The sequence below is a fragment of the Protopterus annectens genome, chromosome 10.part0 (genome assembly GCF_019279795.1).
Source record: "Protopterus annectens isolate FY-2018-M chromosome 10.part0, PAN1.0, whole genome shotgun sequence".
In the NCBI taxonomy this organism is placed as follows: Eukaryota; Metazoa; Chordata; order Ceratodontiformes; family Protopteridae; genus Protopterus; species Protopterus annectens.
In genome coordinates, this window is record NC_056744.1 from 545,667,520 (window position 1) to 545,693,802 (window position 26,283).

Here is a 26,283-nt window from a genome sequence, read left to right on the forward strand (position 1 = left end):
ATGTCTGGCACATTACCCTCCTGTCTTTAGGCTATTTTCTACTGTGTATGTTGTTTGAGGAATATCCAGATATCATCTGTGATGCTGTTTACCAAACACCAGATCCAGGTTCCACTCACAGTGACTGTCATGGGCAAACTCCAACATGATGCTCCTAGATATTGTACTGTGTTTCCATGTGATTGGCTATGGGAACATCACCACAGCTGTTCCACATGCAATCAGCTAGAGGAGGACTGCAATAGGTACAGAGGCCATCACCTGATCATGACCATCACTTACAAAACACAAGCAGCTGCTGAGCAGGTGTACACCTCCACATCCACCAGAGAGTGTGTGGGAGGGACAGACAGAGGCAAAGTACATCAGAGAAGGGCATGGAAACTAAAACCTAAGCATTGTCTGTCACCTACCAGTACATGGGTTCAAATCCCTGACTGACTAGCTATTACTATTAAGAGTGCATGCAGTTACTCCATGTGCCACAAAGCTGACATGTTGGTGTGCTGTAAGAACATATATGTGTGCTGGTGAGCGACATCTGCAACAGAGATATAGTAGACATACATTAAGTGTAGCACACATGGATGTCCACATGAACGGATGTCATTGTCAACACAACCACACTCTTTAAGGGACTCAGACACATTGCCACACTTTGCCAGATCCACAAATACAGTTCCTAACTACTTAGTTTGCCACACTGCAGTAATGCACAGGTACTACATGCACCACAGGGGATATCCGGAGGTTCTATGAGCTAGGGCATGTGAACGTGTCTGACATTAGTCGGTATGCCAATGGGAGTTATACTGGGTGCGACTGTGGTTGGGAGCATCATACCCCACACTGAGACAGAAGGTGCCAGTACTGACATGCATGTGTGCATTGCTTCATGGGTGTGTAGTGGTTGGCTGGGCAAGATGGCTGTACAAGGCTAGGTTAGGAGTAATCCTTGGCATCTTGCCACCCGACAATGGTGTGCAGTGTGGTTCATGTAGTGTCTGCAATGTCCCACACAGATGGGTATTGTATGAACTGTCCTGTCATCCTGGTTGCCATTGTGTATGGTCATTGCTTTGCAATGCATGCCATGTCTGTGTTTGACAGTCCTTGACATGGACATTGCCTGGGATGTGCATGTCCCACAATAATGTACAGTGACATGTACAAGTGTATCTAGTTTGGCTGGCACATGTTGTGTACACAGACTGTTATCCTCAGATATGCCAATACTGGCCTGGTGTGATATGACCTGCTTATAGACAGCAGGTTGACCCTGCACCTGCATTGATAGCATGATACAGGTATTCCCTGGTGTCAGGGCACATGTGTAAGGCATTGTATGGCCTCTGTCGATCACATTTGATAGGACCACATATGTTTCAGGCATCCAGTGGTGAACATAGTGAAGGTACATTGTCCGCACTTATGTGCCTATTGTACTGCTGGACAGGGTGCCATGCCCTCTGCAGCCCACTGCAATCACACCATGCCTACTATCTGTCATCAATGTGCAGGGTACTAGCAACATAGTGTGATATTCTAGGCAAGTGTGTTTGTGCATGACACATGGGTTCAGACCGTATTCCAGGTAATAGTAGGGTTGCATACTTTGTTCACCAGGCCTTTTGTCAGATGTAGGGGTATGGCTTGCCAACACAGTCCCTTGCCTGATTGACATCTGTACTCCTCATGAGGTGGACATTGTGACATATAATATGGACACCATATAGGAAAACTACAAAATCCGCTCCCGAACGTGTCCAGTGGTTAGACACTCAGAGCCACCTGCACACAGGTTCTGACTGTCAAGCACACACATACACCTGTCATATCTTGGAATAGAACCCCTACCTAACTAGTTTATCACACTACAGCATTATGCAGTTATAGTATGTGCTACGGAGATTACTGGGTTACAGCAGTCCCAGAGGTGTATTACTGGATGGGTGACATCAGCAGAATTGCCAAAGGTGGTTATGTGAATTGTAAAGAGTGTGCATACTCTAAAAAGCATTGTTTCTTTCTCAGGCAGACACACACACACACACACACAGTTGGCCTGCCTGGGATTAGAAACTACAGAAAACTCCGCGAGTACGGCAGCTGCATGGTCTCAATAAAGGTAAAGGCACTTCAAAAAAGTAGAAAGAAACACTGATGAAGGCTTTGTACCCATACAGCCGAAACTGGTTTGTTTTTTAAGGATACTTTTATTAAAGTATTTTTTGGTGCCATTGTACGCTGGTCTTTTTACTTTTTTGAACTGTCTGGGATTAGAACACCTACCAATCTAGTTTCTCACACTACAGCATTACGCAGTTACAGCACATGCCATGGAGATTACTGGGTTACAGCAGTCCCAGAGGTGTATTCGTTGGTGGGTGATATCAGCAGGATTGCCAAAGAAGGGCATTTCAAGTGTACTGTGAGTTGTACATGTTTGTTACCTGCGTGTACCCGCTGCTTACTTTCACGAAAACACATTTACACCTGCTTACAACTGCTTAAAAGTGTCTTATTCAGTCCTAATTGACAGTATCAACAAGGCTTGCAGATCTTGAACCATGGACCATGCATACTGAGGTCACTGGACGTACCACTAAGCCATCTGGGTTGTATACCTGTTGCATGGAGTTTATAATGCACATCTTACTACAGGTATTCCACAGTACTAAAAACAAATGGGACAGTCACTTTGTGTACATATGTACAGTACCCTTGAATGTACTGTACTCTGTGAAACAACAAAGACAAGTCTACATCTGTACAACTGTCATAACTACATATACATATATATATATATATATATATATATATATATATATATATATATATATGCACCTACGGGATGTGTACACACACACACACACACACACAAAGATATATATATATATATATATATATATATATATATATATATATATACATATGTATGCATATACACAGACACAGCTATAGTTTTATATATATATATATATATATATATATATATACACACACACACACACACACACACACACACACACACACACACACACACACACACACACACACACACACACACACACATGTTTGAATGTCTGAACACCCTTTGTGACACCGAAGGGTTACAAAGGAACTGATGTGTTCAGAAAACAGAGGCATCTCTTGTGTTATAACATTTAAATCTTAATCAGTTCACCAGAGAAGGGATGGTTGTTGTGTATGTGGAGTTTGGGGTGGGGAATGATGGCTAATGTAATCTATCCCGGGGATTGTGGAGCTTGGGTGAAGGAATGATGGGTATGGACTTACACCCCGGCGACCACTTCTGTGTCATTGCTCGACAGTGGCACAGGAAAATAACATACCCAACTGTAGTCGTGCTTGACTGTGTATTCTTTACCATTCCTAACTATGTAATACTTTGTAGACACCAGTCACCACAGATGGTTACCATGGTGTGCTAAAAGACATTACATATGTGTATGCCTGGCTACAGGGTAGTCACACACACAAACATGCACACACTTGCCAGTATTGTGCATACACGTCTTGCCTATGTAAAGGTAACTAGTACAGTGGTATGCAGTTGGGGTATGTGCCACAGAACACATATAATTACACTTATTCTGATTCCACTTCTTAGCTGGGTGACATCACAGGACTGATTACTTGCAGTGGGGAGGGGGGACGAGAGAGGTGCAAAAGGTGGTATCTCTTTGGAATGCAGCAAAACCCACTGTCATGACAGGATGCAGACACAAATACGCACACACAGCCACACTCAGCCATTTGCTGACACACACACTCAGGTATGTGCTGAGACACGCACACACACTCAGCCATTTGCTGACACACACACTCAGCCATTTGCTGTCACACACTTGAACACAGTTGCCAGTGGTGGGATCAGAACTCCTGCCTCTCTACAGATCACTAACTATTACAGTACTACGCAGTTACAAGATGCGCCACAGAGATTACACAAGCCAAGGCAGTCAGAATGCCCTTCTAAGATTGAGGACAACAACAGGGAGACTGACAGTCACGAAGTATATAGCTGTAAACCTGTATTTTTAAAGTAGGTGCCCATTACAACCTGTATGCACAAACAAGACACATCTTCTGCAGGTAGTACATAGGTAGGCCTGAGAGGTATAGTTGTAGCACAACAGGAACCTGAACTGAACTATGCCCATCTGTGGAATGGACAACTACTGTCACTATACAGAGTTACAGTGGGCATACTCATGCACTTAGTAACAAAGGGCTTGTTGGATGCACTGACTCAAATTACACAAGGTGGCAGTGGGTACGCTCATACACTTAGTAGCACAGGGCTGTTTGGGATGCACTCCGATTCTAACCACAGAAGGCCACAGTGTGCATGCTCATACACTTACATTTACAGAACACATTGTAATGGACTCCTATTGTAAGCACACAGGTTTACAGCTATTTGCATCTTACCTGTCAGTATATATGCATATCATACTGGTTTACTACCTGATATCTGTATGTGGCCCGTAAATGGTATATCTGTTTCTGTGCTGTGTGATACACATGCATACATGTACATGAAGTACTGACATACATATGTTAAGTATACACAATCATACATGTGTGGTCGTGACAGACAGTAGGTTAACTGGGACACACAGGCGGATGCTATCTACAGCATGTGTCACACACCTTGCTGCCCTGAAAGGCTTACATTGATAGCAGGTTGTGAACAGTGGCATTATACATGGAACAGTGGCATGTGCAAGCATAATGTGTGAGCCACATTGTGTAATGGTACTGAGGTGCAGGTATCAAAATGACCTCTCCCGGCTGTGTTAGTAGTTGTCATTATTAGCAGGACTGCTACCCTAAGTATATCTCACATTGGTTATATACACAATTTCTGCTGCTGTCCGTCACCTTACATGAGGCATTTGCTACCAAGCACATTGCTGCCACTCGCAGTGATGTCATGGTATGAGTGGCAACTGCTAGACCAAAACAATGAGCCAATGTCCAGCTGTTATTATGAGTTTGTCCAGTGTCTGTCATTCTGGGCTGTCATGACTGAATGACAAGCCTTCAGCACAGAGCACATGCATCCATGTTTCACATGTGTGTGGATAAGACCTAGGTTGCATTTACCCATATAGTCGCATTCCAAGGCAAATGTCCTACACACAGAAGTAACACCCTGACACCTACAAGACAATTGCATTGGATGCTTATGCTAACCAGTGCTAGATGTGTGGCTTTAGTAATCCATTTGCTCAATGTAGAACCTACAATGGGGAATACTGAAATCTGTGCAGTGAGGAACACCTGGCTGAAGGATCTGTAGTGCACAATTGCACTACCACCATATAACTCGGATCCAGACATGTGGGCCATAACAGTGGTATGGACCATTCCTGGTAGTGGTGTCCACATATTCATAAAGGCTACTACATGTAAATACCACTACTCCGACATAAATCATCACAGATGAGCCAGGTACAGGTGACAGTGGCAAACGCTGCATTCTAGGTTGTATCCTCATATACATCCACCACCTTGTCCCCAGACTACCAACACACATCCATATGTGCTATGACATAGTATGGTAGACCAACAGATAACCTTCGATTGGTGGACTGTACCTAGGCCTACATCAACTTTGCAAAGTACCTATGTACAGACACAGCTGCATAATGAGTTATGCAATGCAATAATACCACTGTTTGTAACCAGCTCAGTTGTACACATACCAGGGTCTTTCAGATGTTGTCAGCATTAACACAGTCGACTGTTGCTGTACACCAGTAAACAACACCCTCATAGTTGGATATAACCTAACTGTACCTGCCCTGGATATGTACATCCCACACTCATACAACATAAATGACATTACCATAGCTTTCGTTATCCTTTCTACATACAGGTGGCTACAGTCATTACACACATGCACATGGCAGATAGCATGCTAACAGTACATAAGGTTTGATATCTATGTTAACAGAGGTAATATTCCCTCTCTACTGGTCACCCATGACACCTATCATATCATACAACACCCCATGTGGCATGTATGTCATTAGACATGTCCACCTAATGCAATGCCTACAAACATACCCAAATAACAGGATCATAGGACCTACACAAGGCCTGTATTGACCGATTCAGGGAAATCCAGCTCTGCTCTGTATGTTCCTGAGTAGTCTTAATATGCACATTTAAGCGGTTGTAAGCAGGTTCGTCTGTGTTGTGCGTGACGTTAAGCTGTGAAGCGCTTCTTCGTTTACCATGTTTCTGAGCCGCCTATCATCACGCAAACCCGTGGAAACCTGCTTAAGAGTGCTTTAATCCACCTGCATCCAACAGCCCTTATTCTGGCCCTCAAAATAACTTAGCAGCCCTTGCAGGTCTTGAACCCGGGACCATGAATACCACAGTCACCGACTTTACCACTAAGGCATCTGAGATATGTACAAATGCTATGGTGTTTAGAATATACATTTTACTACAGGCATTCCTCACTACTAAAACAAATGTGACAGTCAGTTGGTGTACATATGTCTGATACATGTTAATGCTCATATGTTCATATGTTTGTGAAATTAGGTGTTGCAATGTGACATGACAGGCTGTATTATAGGTTCATAGACAGATTCATAGATGAATGAGAAAGGTTCTTATTTTGTGTCCTTTTTATATTGTTCCCATACTCCATGTATACCCCTCCAATTCACTTATTGAACATCCGACCCAGGCCCTCCTTGATGCATAATTTCATTACCCATCATTCCTCCCCCACCCCAATCTTCACATACACAACAGCCATCCCTTCTATGGTGAATTAGGTTAATATTAATAGTTATAATACCAGAGCTGCATGTGTTTTGCGTACACTCCAATTCCTTTGGAGTGCTTCTGTGCCACGAAGTGTGTTCATAGATGTTTATATATATATGGCTATTGATGTAACTGTATTATATATATATATATATATATATATATATATATATATATATATATATGCAGACATCACTGGCATGCATATTATATATATATATATATATATATATATATATATATATATATATATATATATACATTTCGTATTAATTTGTAACAGTAATACATATATAGACTGGAATGTGTTGGTTCACAAACTACAGTACATTACAATGTACTGTACATATGTACACAAAGTGACTGTCCCATCTGTGATCATTACAGTGGAATGCATATGGTATAAGGTGTAGTCTCAAGATCGTGAAACATGTATACACCTCAGATGGCTTAGTGGTAAGTCCCATGACTATAGTGTGCATGGTCCAGGGTTCAACACCTGCGATGCTTTGCAAATGTTTTTTACTCCAGAATAAGGCTCATTTAAGCAGTTGTAAGCATGTTTAAAAGTGTTTGTGTGACATTATAGCAGCGGTTAAACACAGTTAAACAAACTTTGTAACGTATAACCTGTGCGCGCAAACATAGCCACATCCATTAACTACTCAGGATATATACATGTCAGTGAAGTAACGCCTAACTATGTGCTTACGTAACATTACATTCTCTGTTGACTGTACTCTCCAGCACACATGGGTTTATATGGGTGTTTCGAATGTTTATTATACAGACGATTACTACCTCTATATGCAAGCTGTGGTTAAGGTATACTTTTGAACATGATAAACATCCCTGCCTTTATTGGGATTGGGACCTTGAATGCACAGATACTATGCAGATGCTGTAACCATTGCACTGTTGACATTAACGTTGCTTCTGCCTATTTCCTATTTAGATGATTTCTATGTGTAAGCTAGGCTAAGCAAAGGGCGGAGGCCCCCAAACCCACTGAGCTTCACTTACTCTTGAAATAACAACATATAACAAATGTACTGTGAGACAATACATTACATTCCTAACTACATTAGGCATAGCCCCTCACTAACACACTTCAAGGGAAACCTTGTTGTGTGAATGGGTAACTGAATATACACCCCTGGGATCATGCGTCCCAGAACCATACAGCCAGGGGGTGGGGGAGCCTGTCCAGTTTGATAGCTGCGAGACCTGTTGGGGAAATTGAATGGTGTTGAATTGTCACATTAACATGCCCTCTTTAGATCACTAAGTGCCCCAATCACCCTCCACAACCCCAGTCTTCAACAGCTTCCAGCAACTTTGCCTGGAATTGCTTCTTTGGCTATACTTGACAGAGGCTCAGTTACTTCATCAATGGTGCGGAGAAAGCCAACACACTGTAGGTATGGTTCTAATTGCCCATGGGCAGATAGGTAGTAGGCTCTCTGTGAACCTCTAAAGTGCAGGCCATCACAGCCATAATGTGTGAATAAACAGACCTTCAGATCACAATATACAGTGAGAAATCACCATGTAGTCAGGAAACAGTTAAGTACAGCAAGAACATACAGAACACTGATGCTTAGTCACTCCAAAAGCCTATCTTGGAAGCTAGAAGACTTGTATAAGTTTAATGCTTTCTATTGCTTACCAGTAGGTTACCTACAAGAGAGATGAAAAACAAGCACAGATGGGGAACATGCATGCAGCAATACCATACCGGCCTATGTGTCAGCCTTAGGCTTTGGAATACTGGCCAAGACTATTGGCGCCCCCATGGTGTCTTATTTAGGAGAGTCTCAAAGGTGAATACCAGCTCCGTAAACAGCACAATAGCAGAATCAATGATGGTTATGCTACTCAGCACCAGGGGTTGTGATCACAACATGCATGCACTCACAGCACTCCTCAGGATGGACAACATCAACATCTGTGCAGTAACTGAGATCTGTCTTAAGGCTCCTGAGAGCACACCAGCACTACCAGACTACAACCCATACCACACATTTCAGCCACAGAACATGGACTGACACAGACATGGAGGGGGGTGTATCCATATTCATCAGGGATACCTACACCTCCAGATTAGTGGGGCAGCATAATACCTCTGAGATCATCCATGTGCAGCTAACATCAGCCACAACTGCAATGCAAACTGTGGCCTGCTATGGATCACCCTCCATGACCCAGGACCACCACTCCACCTACCTGGAGACAGTGGAGAACATGACAGTCCTAACGCATACCCTGGCATTGGTCGATGTCAACTACCATACCATTAACTGGGAAACTTACTCCAGTACTCACTTCCAGGCCAAGTGCTTCCTGGAACTTATCACCTGATATGCCCTGTATCAGGTGGTAACCTCCCTAATGAGGGGTGGAAACATACTAGAAGTGGTCATCACCAACAAGGGCAATAGGTGCACCACAGTGGAGGTTAACCAGTCACTGGTTAGATCTGACCATGAACTATTTCACTGTTTCCACACCCTAGCATCTCCCCCACCCACGGATACCACAGTGTATACTTTTCCTACAGCTAAATTTACACTACTAGTGACAGGGGTGGGGGGTTTTCACAGCCCCCACACTAAGGGGAAACACTGCTCAAGATAAAGACAGATTTACAAATGCAGTCTATAAGCACCTACATGGATGTATAGATCGTGCCATCTCTGATAAACCAAGACTCACTCATCCTAGACAAGGCCACCAGTCTGATGGACCTCTGTAATAAACAGGCTATACTACAGAAGTAGGACAGTGTTCCAGACAAACAGCAAATCCCACAAAGGGCAGACATCCATGACCACTATTAGTATGATACATAGGTCCCTCATGACATCATCCAAGGCTAACATCAGCAGGATAATACGGAAGGATTCGAAAGATAACCACAAAGCCTTCTTTGGCTATGTCAAGGATCTAAGTGGTGACACACAGATTTGCACTGTGCCGGTGAAATATAGCACAAAATATGCTGACCCTACTGATATTGTCAACATCCTTGCAGATACATTCAGTGCATACTTCACCCCCTAAAGAGCCCACAACACTACCTGAAAGGTACAGTATCCCACACATCAGAGACACACAGGTGGAAATGGCCCTCTCTAACAGCAGAACATAGCGTCAGTGGAGGCAGATGTTGTCCCAGACTGCATCTTGCAAACTGTACAAGACAACCTGACCCCCCACCTAATTAAGCTTTCCAGCCTTAGCCTCTCCACAGGCTACATGCCCATACAATGGCACGTGGCAACGGTTATTCCACTCCATCAAGGTGGAATCACAACTGATCATGGTAACTACCACCTCATAAGCCTGACTAGCCTGGTCTGCAATGATATGGATCGCATCCTCATGGCACTCATTAACAAAGACATTGGTAACCTCTGAACACGTGACCCAACCCAGGTCAGCTTGGTTGAGTGCAGCTCATGCCTACTGAACCTGTTTGACGTCTTACATACAGTCACCAAGACATTAGATGATGGGGAAGGTGGTTCACACATACTACCTGGACCTCGCCAAGGCTTTTGACACTGTGCCCCACTCAGGTATTATTGATACACACACCAGCCTGTACATACACCCATACATCACAGGTTGGGTTGCTAACGGGCTTACACACAGAACCCACATGGTACGACTAGCGGTCTCCAGGTCCACCTCTTGACCAGTCACGACTGGTGTCCCACAGGACTCAGTCCTGGGAGCCCTACTGTTTGGCATATACTTCTCAGAGGTACAGGCAAACAGAGGAGGACTACGGCAGACCATGTATGGCAATGACTGCGAACTGGGAGCCATGATTGATAGTCCAGCTGACACAGACATCCCTCAAGGGGCCTCCCAGAGAATGTCACAGGGTGTCAATGTCATGGCCTCCAGCAAAGTGCCACTAACTGCATGATCATTCTATTGTGGAATATTAAGCACCCACATATTAACACATAAGTGGCAGCCATTTTAATACGGACAAGGTAATGGGGTATCTGGGGACTAAGGTAGATAGTGATCTCCCCTTTGACAATCATATCTCCACAGTAGTTAGGGCAACCTTCTATGTAGGCCATCTGATTACTAAAGGATTCTCATCTAGACATACTGGGGTTATAGTGCCCCTTTACTCATCACTCATCAGTCCCATCATAGGGTATAATAACCCATTTGGGATGTACCTCAGAAGACACTTCCAACAGTTGGGAGGTCCACGAATGTACCTCGCCAAGGGGAATACTGCCCTCCAACATATGGCCTATGCAGCCAGACTGACTAAACTTCTGCTTTACTCGGTGGCATCTTGTTTACCCAGAGATGATCTCTGCTGGCCAACACAGCCATGTCAAACTCAGGCTTAATGGATATGCTCCCCATATGGGAATCCATGTCACAGTGAGGCACACACTGTAGTGAGCTGAACCTTGCCACAACAATAACTGGAAAATGCTGGAGGGACAGATTCCTGTCACAGACACTCCCCATACTTTGGAACAACATCCCTAACTACATTATACAGAGCCCCTCACTAGCACTCTGCAAGAGAAACCTTGAATTGTGGATGGAGAACAGTAGATGCACCCCAGGGATCCCGCCATTGGCTCTGCTCCACAGAGGGACAGTTAATGAATCAATGGGGTGGCAAAAGCTGACACATTTTGGCTGGACTTATGAATGGCCTCTGGCAGTTGGCCAAGTACATACCTATGAATCTATGCACACAGCATCAGCACATGCTGATAGCTTAATTTAATGTTCAGGTGTTGACTTACCTTGTGCCAATGACACTTGTGTGTGTGCAATAGTTCAGGGCTGCCTATGTTGGATGCACACAGTAGACTGCCTATACATGACAATTTACAGGTAGTCTTGTGTGTGTGCCATCCAGTTTTACTGTGTATGCAGGTGGAGAAAGGTGTCAGTCCTTAGGTGCCTACATTGTCAGTGTGTGTGCTATACGTTCCCTCTTTTCCAAAGCATGGGCATACTGGGCATGCCTCCGTCTGCCTACTGGGGCTGGCTCAGGGTGTTCGTGGTCTGAGTACCTCTGTGCCTGTGGGGCCCTTGGCAATGGTGGTGGGCTGTGAGGGCCTTCACCATTCTGTCCCTGCTGCAGCTGTTTCCGCAGGATCATATTGTGTAGCATGGCACATACTATGAAGATGTGGGCATTCGTGCCTGGAGAGTACTGCAAGGCTCCACCAGATATGTCCAAGCAATGGAACCATGATTTCAGCATCCCAAACACATGCTCTATGATGATTCTGGTTTGTGTGTGTGCCTCATTATGGCATTCCTGCATGGGTGTGTGTGCATTTCTGATGGGAGGCATCATCCACGGTTCCAATGCATAGCCAGCATCCCCCACCAGGTGGCCATTTGGGATGTTCCCCCTGGCAAATAACTGATACAGCTGTGAGGCATGCCAGATGTGGGAGTCGTGATAGCTTCCAGGGCTGCCAGCACACACATCCATGATATTGCCCTGGGCATTGCACATGACCTGGCAGTTGATGGAGGGGTATCCCTTGCGGTTTATGTAGCACCTACCCTGCTCACCGGGTGGTGACTTGATGTGTATGTGCATGTAGTCTATTGCACCCAGTACCTCCACGTATTCTGCCACATGGTGGAAGAGATGCATATTGCTGGCCAACTCCTCCTGCATTCGGGGGAAGTATATGTGCTCATTGGCATGTGGTAACATGGCATCCAGGAACTGGTGTAGTACCCTGGATGCTGATGCCTGCGAGATCCCCATGATATCCCCAGTTGGTCTTTGAAAGGTACCTGTAGCTAGTATTCTCAGGATTACACATACCTTTGTATCCACTGGGATGGGTTTCACTCTGTTTGTTCTGGCTCTGAGGCATAGCCGGCACAGCTCCACAAGTTGCTGTAGGGTGTCCCTGTCCACCCTGTAATGCTCTACTATCTCCAGATCATGTAGGCCCTGGTAGGTTACCCTGGGTCTGAACACTCTCCTCCTCCTCTGGTGGCTGCGGTGGTCGTGTGCATCATCCTCCACACCACCTTCAGTCTCCAACACATGCTGGTGGATCAAAGCTATGGCAGCCCCTAACATGTACATAATAAAAGTTCCCCATCTGTATACACCACTGGTACAGAGTGTATGGAAATACACAAATGTGTGTGAGGTGCTTTCACACTTTATAGTATTGTGCTATGGATGCTGCTGATGGGTGTGTATGAGCTATTCCAGCTGCAGCGTATCTTAATTATGGGTTTTGCAATGAGTACTGCAAGTGTGGGGCCTTTACTGTGGAGATATGCTTGCCTGCCTTGATTAATCTGTTGTCCTTTAATTCACTTTTAGACCTGGATCCCCTCCCATTATCAGGCATGCATCCATCTGCCATCTTTCTTGTTTTGTACTTTCCCTACCCAGTCATGGCAAAATGTGCCTTGTAACTGATATACTGTAAATCGACTTTGTTCTGCTTTGACACTTTACTGTTTTCTTTGCAGTACAGCCCCTCCCCTTTCCTGTTCTGCAGGTAGCTGCTTGCAGCCTTGTTAGCTGTTGTCATTGGCACACTGTAGGCTCCTAGGTTTTAATTAGTCATTTGTATTCCAATTTCACTGCTGCAGCATTTCCTTATTTCTTTCCTATATCCTTCCTGTTTCAGCTGCAGTGCGCGCCGTGTAAACCCATTTACCGGGTTTACGCGCATTTTCATCTCCGTTCACATGCATACTTGGTTACCTTGTGTACTTTCAGCTAAGAATAGCTATGGCCAGTTCAACACACCCCTATCCTGCAGCTTTGCCTAGCTAGGGGCAAATCAGTTTAGCAATGCTCCAATGTGCTTACAGCAATGGCGACACACCCATTTCTTGATGTCATCTTTATCTCAAGGGCACACCTTGGTGTTATAATGCTACGCTGTGAGGTGCATCCTTACACCAGTGGGGAATCTGTGATTCACTATTACTCCTCTCATTTGCATGGCATTGCCTACTAATTCCTAGCTGTCATAACACTGTCACAGCCCCTTAGCAACCCTTGCGCCATAGTATGGTGTAGCATGCCTGCCACTGACTATTATGGGGAAATCGTGATATGTGTTTCATTGCAGTTTTAGTCTATACTTTTTATATTTTCCTTGCGATCCCCTTTGTGCACCACTGCCCTGCACTTCCACGTCGCGATAGTGCGACTATATATATTAAATGCTAATTTCATATTTTGTACATTTTTTTATGCCAATGGCTATATATTTAGCCATTGGCAAATATTCACAATATAATACATGTGTTTGGTCGGCTGTCATGACTCCGATTTTATGTTTGCAAAAATGTAAACCATTTTCTACGGTTTACATTTCTGCATGCTTACACTACACCTGCACCACTTCCTGGATCACTACATACCTTCATTTGCATGCTACACTGTTGCACATGGGGTAATTAGCATACAGGGCCCGGGAGTTGTGCGGGTGTAGCATACGTAGGTAGTGCACATGGGAGCAGCTCGTACCTGGATTGCGCAGCAGCCATATTTGGTGTTAGAACGCCGACGCTACGCCTGCACCTGGCGCAAGCTTTATGAATCCTGGGGTTTGACTATTTCTGACCTTTCTCAGGACAGATGCCATATGCAGGAAGCACAGTAGCTACTGAATGCTTAAAGCTGGATTGTTGTAACTGCAGATACCCCAATTAAAAAAAAAAATAGGATAGACAACAACTGCAGCTGCTTTGGAGTGGCTCAGCATCTCTCATTGCGGACCTGATACCATGTTATATTTCACATTTTATGAGCAACAAAACAGAAATTTGAGGCAAAAATCTAAACATTCTGTGAAATGCTAGAGAGATGAGAGGTATGCACTTTGTTAGCATTGGTGCCAACATACATATTGAATATTCATGAAGAATACTTGTACAAACGTTATAAATATTCATTACCTAAGCATAAGCACCATAACTGGGAGGTGGGAAGTAACAGTAGATGAGTGATTTGGACAAAGTTTGTTACTGAGCATCCCAGGAGTATTATAAAAAAACTTATGGCACATGAATTCCCATCAATTGCAAACAGGTAAATTAATAACTAAAAATAGATTTATTGCATTTATCATTTAGCAAAGGCATTAGTCCCATCCTTATTCTAATGAAAACATCAGTAAAGACGTAAAAATAAATGAACACGTTAGAATTAGATCATTTCAGGTATTGCAAAACAGAAATTACCGCAGCCTCATCTTCAGTTTCATAAACAGATTCATGTGGCCATTCGTAAAACCACCAAAACTATCAAAACTGTGAAGCCAAGGCAAACAAAATTTATTCAATTAATTATGGGTCTTGACTTCAAAGTAGGATTGTCTAGACAGCTTGTTATCTGTAACAGTGTTGCCAATTGTTGTGTGGTCTGAAATCTTCCTCGAACAAAGTGGTGATACTGACACAAAATAAAGCATGCTGTCATAAATTTCCTTGAACTTTCAATAGCAGTTTTAGAAAAAAGCCAATAAAAATGTTGCGCCTGTGAAAAGAACAATAGGATTATAATCCAGCACAGAAACATTCTGTATGCTGCAAGTCATAAACTACTCCACTCTCCAGGGAGCAGAGACCTTCAAAAAGAAGAAATTCAGATAATTTATGTCAATTTATGCTCAAAGTAAGTTCCAGGTAGATAGCCAAAAGAAACACTGGAATCTAAGATGAGACCAAATCAGAATGAATGGTTTTCAAAGCCAGCACAAGTAAGTTAAAATAATTTAACACTTCATTAGTTCTTTATAAATTAAAGCTCACATCTTAACAGTGTTAGAAGGCTGAAAGCAAAAATAACTAATTTTAATGTCAGAGGTCTGCTTTTGGCAGTCATTCTCTACCATTTTGGATAAGCATAATCTGTACACAAAATAACATGACACTGTATATTTAGTTAACCACAGAAACCTGATCTAAGGTATTTTGATTGTGTGTTGTGTTTCACTGATATATACTAAAGTTTGTTTTACATTTCACCATTTCAGGACCTTGCTGTTAACTATACTTAAAAGTCATTCCAGTAATTAATGTATTGATAATACCGTATGTTGTACTTTATTGCAAGAGAATGACCTGGGGTCAATGCAGGAAAGAATCCCTTGGATCATCGCACCTACTCAGTTCTTAAGAAATAATAAAAATGGTCATGCTGGTAAGGATCTAAATGTCCAATCAGAGGAAAAGTATATCAGTCTGATGTTTGTATTCTTAGGGTGCATTCCACCACTAATAATTCTGTTACAGAGAAAGTCATTTATTTCACATTGTCATAAAGAAAGTTATATTTGAAAAAGGAAGTGATTACTTTTCATTGTAAACTTATGTTTTGAGGTATATATATATATATATATATATATATATATATATTTCAATACAGTGAGACTCTACAGCAGTGTATGGTTTTGCTGTAATCATTTATCCAGAAGTTACACTAATTCATTACACACATATTTCCATTTTACACTTATGTCACACCAGCTACACATGGTTTGGACTGTGACAGAAGTATCCCTCTAATTGTCATTGGTTGGTAATTGTGAACCTCCTGCAGAACTGCACTGCAATGATTAATGATTTTCCAAACTGTTTATTTTAATTAGGCTTAGACAGTGCATCACTTCTGTCACTACTCAGATATTAGATTCATGTTCCTTATGAGGCATCGTGTTACAATTTCTCATACTTTTTAATCTTTCTTTCTTTCTCTTGATGGTTTTCTGAATTCCTGCAGCATAAAGGAGACAAAATGCAGAGGACAAGGCTGTATGGAGCACAGTGGGATCAAGGCAAGCATATAGATGTTGAGAGGCGGGATGAACGAAGAGATGAAGTAAAGCTCAAGAAGGGCCTGAACAATTTAGAAGAAGCCCATCAGTACCATATGAATACAATGATGAGAGAGCAGCGCAGAATACAAAAAGACCTGAGTAGGATTAGGCAAGGTAAGCATTCTGGTGAGGTGTGAGGTAATCATACTGTGTCTGCATGCATTTGTGTGTGTGTGTGTGTGTGTGTGTGTGTGTTTATGTGTCTATGTGTGTAAGACTGCACATGTGAGCATGCATGTATCTGTACTTGACTGCACACGTTAGATAGGTAAAGCTGAGATGCTGGACACTTTTTCTGGAAAAACCTCACCAAGCATCAAAGTTAACGAAAACTGAGTAGCATCAGAGATAATATTTATACATATACTCCATTTACTTAATCTTGTGGAACCATTTAGAAGGTTTAGGGACTCCTTGCCTGTAACTGCAACACCTTGCAGAACAAATTATGTCTGTCAAATTATGGTATAGTTGTATTTTACTATGTTGTAGTACGTAAGCCACAGGGGGTATTATGGGCATATGTATTTGAGTAGATAATGGTGTCATGTGTGCTTCTGTGTTCAGAGGTTCAGCTGGTGGTGGGTCCAGCACAACAGATCAATACAGGGCCAGTGTTAGCAGGGTACTTGTGGGTGATGAAGGCAGCATGCAGGTGTTACTGTAAAATGACCCAGTGGCACTGTTTGTAACATTACAGGGTAAGGTATCACCCAGATCTAACATTACAGATGCCCATTATAGCTAAAGGTGCAGAGGACACAACCTCAGTATTGCATAACAGACATCTTTTACCCAAGAATTTCTTCTGTACCTAGCACACACGGAATTGCCCATCACTATTCATGTGTGCATACCTATCACAGGGGACAGATGTGGGAGGTTAGGTGTCTACATGACTCTACGAATATCCTGTCAGATACTCAATGTAGATGTTAGACAGATGTCAAAAAATAAGACCTTATGTTTCATTCTCAGGTTGTATGTCAGAATGAGAAACAGTCCAGGGGTGTCTCTGCTAGGTAAAGAAGCTTTAACTGCATGCCTTTTACTGTAGAGCTATGAAAAACAAATCTTTTAAATGGCTTGGCTTCATGCAGTCTGCTTTTCAGACATTTTGTTACTTACTATCACATGATAAGCCAGGAAAATAGCAAGATTAATACACAGCACTACATGTAAGTAAAATTAATAAATGCAGTCAATATACAGTAGTAATTACAATATGCAGCTGATACTCAATGGCATTAACAATAATAACAGATATAGCAATAACACTACTGCTAATGATAATATTGATAATAATTTTCTTTTCAATTAAAGGGTTCTTCTCTTGCAATAGTGTTGCAATCACCTGTCACAGTGTGACCCCCCCCCCCCAACTGTACAAGTGAAGAGAAATGTGTCCTACCCACCTCTAACCTGTGTGGTCATAATGATGTTTGATGCTCAATGTGGCCAGTATATATACTGCCCTGTGTAAACTGGTGTGATAATGCATGTAACATGCATTTCTCTGTATTCTGTGCCAGATGTTGCATTACTGCCAGTGCCGCACCTCTTCTTTGGTTGTGATACTGCTGCTGCATGCTCCTGTTGTGACTCTCCACCCACCCCTTCTGCTTTTTCGATGACTAGTAATTACAGAAGGCCCTGCCAAGATGTTCACTTGCTGCCACATTTGTTTGTACAATGCCATGTTGTGCAGCATAGCACACAAAGCACAGTCTTTAGTGCAGTCATTTGGACTCTATTGAACTGTCCCTTTCAAGGTGTATAAACATCAGAATAATCTCTTCAGTTGCCCAAATGCATTTAGTATTTCTGCATGGGCTGCGTTATAGGCCAGTTGCTCCGTAATCTGTAAGTTGATTATAGGGGTCCTCAACTAGGACTCTTGCTGATTTCTGGTATCACTTGCATTATACAGACAACATATTATATGTTGTCTGTTCTTTCTTTGCATTTTGTGTATGTGCCTGCTAACCAGGGGATCCTGTGGGGAGTCTTCTCACAGAATCTTTTGGTTAAGGTTACAGATGTGCCAAATATAGAAAACATACTATCTGGCTGCCACACAGACACATGATAAATAACACTATGGTCATTACAAACCACCTGGCAGTTCAGGGAGTGAAAGCCCTTTTTTGTTGAAGGGCCATCTCGACCAAGCTGGGACTTGATGGCAATACATGTACAATCCATGGCTCTCAATGCTTCAGGGGGAAGGGTCTATTTTTTGAAATGCATCCATGGTTCTGGTTTTCTTCTCTGCAGTTCTAAGAAACCAGATACACTCCTCCATCTGCTATAGCATAATTTTGATGGAATAGTTTAGGATATTTGAGGCTGATGACTGTGACATACGTAGTATCCTCACCATAATCTGAGGAAAAGTCACTGTATGGTTAAGGCTACAGCTACCTTAGTATCCAGCGGAGTGGATATATCATAATCTTACTTGCATTTGTGGGAAAAACAGTTTGATTAGGTCTTGCACAGTTTCCCTTTCCACTTAGAAACAATACCCGCTGTGATGGGCTGTGAGATAGTGTTATGTCAAGTACTGCCTGTACCTCCTCCATAGCAATGGGTGGCCTTGATGTACAACAGTGTAGATAAAGGATCCTATGGCAGTGACTGAGACATGTTGCCATGTTACTGCTGTTCCTACTCGGGGCATTGTTCTTTTTGTATACACTGTGCTTCCCAGTGTTCAGAATAGATGTGCACTGCAGTGCATTGCACCCATTTAATTAGTTGAATTAGTCTGATATTTTGAGTGTAAAAATGTGCATAGTTTATGAGTCATTTATATGGGATTCCTCATGTCCATGCTACTATGGAAACTTAGAATGCACTACATAGTATGCTATTCTGACCCTTGTGTGACCATGCTGTACCTTTGGCTCACCATACTATGTGGTCCAGCAGCAGTGGCAGTGATACCAGCATGGTATGCTGGTCATCTTGAGTTTGAGTGCCAAATGAGAGCTAATATTATCATTTCGCATCTATGAAATTTTGAGCTGATCAACTTCTTACAAGTCTGAATCCCAGCCAAAGTTTGTCTTGTAACAGAAAGACTGACTTACATAAAACAATGAAAAACTGATCAGATTTTCAGTGTTTTAGCTCTGGCTATATGATGCCTTAGTTGCCTGTGACCATATGTGATGTAATCATCCTTCTTTGTTTTCTTGTTGAGGAAAGAAAACTAGCAGCTTTTTAAAAACTGATTCATGCAGATACTTGAAACAACACTAGACAACAAAGCTGGTTTGCCAATGAGAGAAACCTTGTCCATATAAAAAACTATAGCGAAGGTCTGTAGCTCTGAAACTTGCCTAGACAAAACTACATCCAAAAGGAAAAAGGAAAGAAAGAAAAAAACTCAAATTGTCTTACATGGTTATTCCAAAGGAGTTGCTACTAACATTAATTTCAGAAAATCTAAAACCCAAAGACCCAAGCAAAATGATTATATGGTGGTGTGAGATTCAGAAATAATTTCTGCAACCTTTAACAGATGGATGTGCAGAGACTGTAGTACATCATTCACAGGACCTGAAACTGCAGAAAGATGAGCTTTGTCTGAAGACTGAGACAGACCAAACTTACTGACATGGTCAGGGCAGGTCTGGTTTTATGGAATTAAATAAATAGTTTGATTTAAAGAAACCTGAGTTGTTTGCAAGGAAAATACTTTCTATTTAGCCAACTTATATTATGTTGTAGCATATTTCCTGATTTCCTTCATAATGTACACGACCTTTAATGAGAAATGTACGCTATTACAAATTAATAGCAGAACACGAACAATAAGCCCTTGTTGGTGTGACACTTCTGCTTTTTACAAAATAAAGAGATCTGTAAAGCCAAGAAAGACATCATCTAAGGTTTTTCAGCAAATCATTCTTGTTCCTGACATTTGAGATCCTGTCAGAATGAAGTTAGTTCAATTCTCAGCATACTTTCCATGTTATTTTAAATGGTGGAAATGAGGTCACTAGTCTTAAGTACTGCCTTCTTTTAAACTTTATTCCTCCCTTGTATGCACTGTTCACATAATTCCCTTTTTTTTCTTATGTAGTTTGCTTCTACCCATTTCTAAAGATCTCAGTTTCAGTTGTTTTATATCTGTTACTATATTCACTGCTTCCAGTATAGTTGGTTCCATTGGTAGGGTCTATATTAAATCAGTGAACACTTAAAAAAGTGAACCCTGATTTATCAACCCTCTTTAAGCGAAAGCTGAAAATCCTAAACACTCGGAACAGTGATTTTTCCCATTTCATCCACTGTGGTGCAATCTCAGAGTTGGTATATTTAAGTAGGGTGTGTGTGTGGGGCAAAGATTCCCACTTTATTTATTGTTTTGATTTTTTTTTTTTTTTTTTTTTTTTTTTTTTTGTGGAACAGCAATTTTTTTTTCCCCTGGGAAAAAAAATCATTGTTCCAAGTGTTAGAGATTTTAAGCTTTCACTTAAAGAGGGTCGATAAATGAGCATTCGCTTTTTTAAGCGTTCACTGATTTAACATAGATGATAGACCTCATTGGTATAGTTCCATTTTCCAATAATTGCTTTTTTGGTCACCACCATAATTAGACACAGAAAGGCCATACCATGTCTAGACAATTCTGATTCTGTATCATAGCTCAGAAAAATCAGCTCCCTCATCACACCAGTCTGCCCACCCAGCATCAGAGAGGACCACACCCACTTTAATTTTCACCTCTGATCCCTCATATATCCTCCTAACCAACCTTATCATTTTTTCAGGAAATGCAAATGCTTTTATTGCTTTGCTCATAAAGTCGCAGCTTACTCTGTCAAATGCTTTCTCTGCATCAAGACCCACCAACAACAATGGCATTTTCTTACATTCTGCCTCCCTTTGGCTCAACAGTGTTCTGTTAATGTTGTCAAATGTTTGCCTCCCCTCCACAAAACCACATTGATCCATATCTATCAGTTTTGGTATTACTTTTGCCATTCTTTTAGCCATTATAGACACAAACACTTTATAATCATGGTTTAGTATTGAAATGGGCCTGTATGAAGCTGGATCTGTTGGATCGTTATCATCTTTAGGTAGTACAGCTACCACCAATTTCTTCCAGGATGTTAGTTCTTCTCTTCCTCTTAAAATACTATTAAACAAAACCTTTTAGGTCTTTATCATTTTTTTCCCTCCTGGTTTCCAAACTTCCACAGTAATATCATCTATTCCTGAGGACTTTCCTGTAGATTGGTTATACATCACAATTTTTTTCTCATTTCCTCCTATCCTGTTAGTAAATGAGCCTCATATACTTCTAACCTTAGCATATTTAATTCTTCCATAAACATTTCCATTTGCATCTTTTCTTCATCTTCATATTTCTCTGCTTTATACAGACTTTCATAGAATTTCTGAAACATTTCTAATACCTCTACAGGATCTCTTGTTACCTTCCTTGTTATAGGCTCCTTAAGCTTGGCGACAGCCCTTTCTACTTTCAGTTGCCTGAGTTGCTGTGCTAAAAGTGTTTGTGCTCTAGCGTTATTATAAAAAAAAAAAAAAAAAACAGTTGCTTAACAGCATTTTTTTCTAAAGTCATGCATATTATCAAGGTAATCACTTATTTTCTACTTAGCATTCTGCAGTCTGTCCTCTTCCTGTTCTGTGAGATTCCCCCTATTCAGCAATTATTTAACATTTGTCAGTCCCTCTAAATAATTCTTGTTACTTCTTAACCATAGCTCCCTTTCTTTTATTTCCACCCTATTTTTAAACCCCACCTTAATTTTATCCCACTCCCTAGCTATATTTTCAGAAGTAATTTCTATCCTCTCGAATAGCTCCTGAATAATCTCCAGTACCCATTCCTTAAATTCCTCTCTTTTCAACAGATAGGTGGGAAAGCACCAGTGTCTCATATTTATTTCACTACCCTGTGTTTTTATTTTAGTTATTATTGGCGTAAGATCTGAAATAGTCAATGGGTGTGTATCAAGACCGTCAATTAAATGCACATATTCCTGTGAAATGTATATTCTGTCTAGTCTCGCCCAGTTTTTATAGATTGGGGAATAATATGCAAATTCACTCCAAACTCCTATTACTGAATTCACATCTTCCATGGCACAGATGTTCATAAATTTCTTCAAAAATCTACCCTACTTTGTTATACTTTTCCTTCTGAGTCCCCCAGACACATCTTCTCTGATGCAAATCAAATTCAATCCCCACCTCTAAGTAATATTCCTTGATGAAAAGTGATCTTTTCTCACAGCATTTTCTTAAGATCCATTTTAGCAGTTTTACATGGAATATAAGTTACATGCTAGTGTAATCCTCCTCCCTTGCCAGTAGCCCCTTAGCACTACAAATCTGCCACTATTATCTTTTTTATCCTCTTCTGTCACTATTGGAGCTCCTCTTGCAATCAATATAAGTACTCCTCTTTTCCTTTGTCCCATATATTCCACGGAATAAATATCCTGAAAACTTTCTTTATCAAATGCACATGTTCATTTTTTTTCCAAATGTGTCTCCTGTAACATAATTATTTGCACTCTACATTTTTTAATATAGTTCACTATTCTTTCTTTTTTTCTAGTTATCTGTCAGCCATTGACATTTAAAGGCATTACAAAAAGCATCATTGCATTAAAAAGTTATTATTCCCACCTTTTATGTATAAAATATTTTTTGTTAAATGTCTAGTTCCACCTTTTGTGTTACATGCATACACTGTTTGGCAGGTTGAATTTTTATACAGTTGCTTCTTGTCATATCCATTTGAGCTATGTCACATCTTACAAAATGTTTTATTGAAAGCCTTCAAACAAAAACAAACAAACCCCAATAACCCCCTAAAACCTATTAATTTAATAACACACATAACTATGTACATCTTGAAATATTGGAGTTTTACCTTCCTAATAGGAACAGATGTTCCAAACTTACAGCCACACACACACACACACACACACACACACACACACACACACACACACACACACACACACACACACACACATACACACTTGACTTAACCTAAAAGAAAGGTTATCCATGCTATGATGTATGGTGCAATTTGTGCTTCTACTAAGTGCTACTGGTTTTGTCTTATCTTTATAGCTCTCCCAGCTAGAAAACCCCCTGAATGCTTTCAGAGAACATTATATGTTAGCCAGTTTCTCTTTTCTTTTTTTTTCCCCCAGCCAATCACTCTCTTCCAGACTGTAACTAAATTCTCATTATCAGATTGTCTCCATGGAGATATGAGAACCAGACAGCCAATTTGCTAGAAAAAAGCCTCATAATATTCAATAGTCTCTTTCATTTACTTGTTTTGTCTTAAAACTTGTTACTAAATCAATCTAAGGTTCTTAATTTGGTCATTCCCCATCCAAGAATGAGGAAAAAGCACATTGTTTTTTTTTGCCATGCTTTTTAACCAGGTTTTTTTACATTGCACCACCTACACTTCTTAAAACTGAACAAGAAGAAAGAGATAAGGGATAAAGAAAGGAAGGAAGAAAGAGAAAGAACAGCAACACATATTTACAATCTCCATTACACTTAAAATAACTGAGAAAACTTTACTTTATAACATGCAAAGAAAACCATACAGCACAAAATAGTACTATTAATAAAGAAAAATGTTTTCTTTACTTACATTTAACTTTATCCCCTTTCTACCTCCCCTCCAAAGCATTTTCCAAACTTTAATGACATGAAGTAGGGCATATACTTTAGAGTCCCCTACAAGTCCAACATATTCTGAAAAAGTGCAATATTTCAAGATTTTCTTGTTTTGTCATGTTTCACAAGTTATAATTATTGTGGTGTAATCCCACATTAAGTTACTGGTTTTATTATTGTTCATTTCCATCTCCCAAATCCTGTCTCTGTTTCATTTCCAATGTCCTCTTGATTCCACTAGTCAACTCTCATGCTCCCTTCCTTCTCTCCATTTTCCATTAAAACAGTGGGAGAGGTTTCACATATATAGTCTCTCAGTGGTCTTTATTACCAGAAGAACAAGAAAAATGATTTTGTCCCTCCAGGGAAGGATACCTTGCAGACAGATGGGTACAGCAGTGTGAATCTCACACCTGTGTCTTAACATTCTCTGAATAGTTGAATTTATTCCACTTCTACCTGGTGTACAATGAGTAATCATTCTCCAGAAACACTATGCTATCACCCACTTTTAGTATTTTGTCCTTTTGCCACATTTTTATCAGAATCAACTCTTTCTGCTGGTAGGATAGCATCATTACTATTAAAGTTTGAGATTGCTTTCTCATAGCCAGGTTTGGAGGATACACATGATGTGCCCTTTCAATTAACAATGCCTGCTGTGGAAAAACCATCTATTGCTTATTTATGCTTTCATAAAATTAATGCAGTCTATTCCTTCCAGCTTCTCTGATATAGCTGAAAATCTTAGGTTTTCCCTATGTGCTCTGTCCTCTAATCCTATTATTTTTTTAAACATCAATTCCTGAGCATTCTCATATTCAGGCAGCCTTTTCATAATTTCAACTTCTGATTTTTGCAGCTTTAGGATCATGGGATCATAAAATCATGGGAGGTTACTAGGCTAATGGCCCTGGGCCCCTTACAAGCCTAGTCAAGAGTTTATCCTCAAAAAATAAACTTCAATCAGCACCTGTCACCCCTGTCAATGAGGGACAGAGGTAGAATCTCTGGAACAAATTTGTGGTTTCCCATCCACTCATCAAGGTTGTGCTTGAAGAGGGTCAGTGATGTACTTTGACGTGTATGAGAAATCTATTGCAGAGATGGGGCAGCCTCTAGGAGACAAATCTGTCTCTCCAGCAGGTTTTGTTAATGTTGCATATTAGATTTAGCCCTTTTGATTGGTTAATGCATGAGGAGTTAGACTTATGAATATGGAGCATCTCTAGTAGGGCACGGTCTGAGATTGCCTTGTAGGCAAGACACAGATCACCACTGAGCAATCGGTACAATACCCAGTAGAGTCATAGTGATTTGAACCTGTCCACATAGGGCAGGTGTTGGAGGCCATGGGTTCTCTTTGTGAGGTATTTCTGTGACCTTTCTTGTTGGTGCAGGTGTTTGGAGAGATACATACAAAATGGGGCATTATACTCAATTATTGGACTAATGAAGGAGGAGTACACAGAGGTAATAACCTCTTTTTTTCTGGATGTAATCCCTTTACTTATGAGATGAACCAAGTAAAATGCTTTTATGACCACTGCTGCTACATGATGGACGAATGTGAGATTGTTGTAAAGCGGTGTACCCAGGTTTCTCACCACAGGTTGTGTGCTTAGGGGGGTGGCCATTGATATGGTAATCAGTAGGAGCCATGTTTTTGCTGAATGGTATGATAATACATTTGTTTGCATTTAACTTAAGGCCATGATTTTGGCACCAGTCATTTGTTGCTGTTAGACCCTCTTGTAGTATGTTAAAATCATTTGGGAAGTCAATGAAAGTACCCAACTTACAGTCATCTACAAACATGGTCAGCCACAGGCCTTTTGTCTTTGCCTGGACCTTTGAGAAGTAGATGCCAAACAGTAAGGGTCCC

General features: G+C 41.2%; 1 protein-coding gene across 1 annotated transcript in view; it reads left to right on the top strand.

Annotated features, from left to right (window-relative positions):
• Window positions 1-26,283, top strand: part of LOC122813218 (coiled-coil domain-containing protein 190-like) — a 199,291-nt gene that overhangs the window by 67,404 nt on the left and 105,604 nt on the right. Inside the window, exon 2 of the mRNA XM_044085403.1 lies at window positions 16,604-16,814. Within this exon, the coding sequence (XP_043941338.1) occupies window positions 16,619-16,814 (196 nt within the window). The 5' untranslated portion in view covers window positions 16,604-16,618. The remainder of the gene's footprint in view (window positions 1-16,603; window positions 16,815-26,283) is intronic.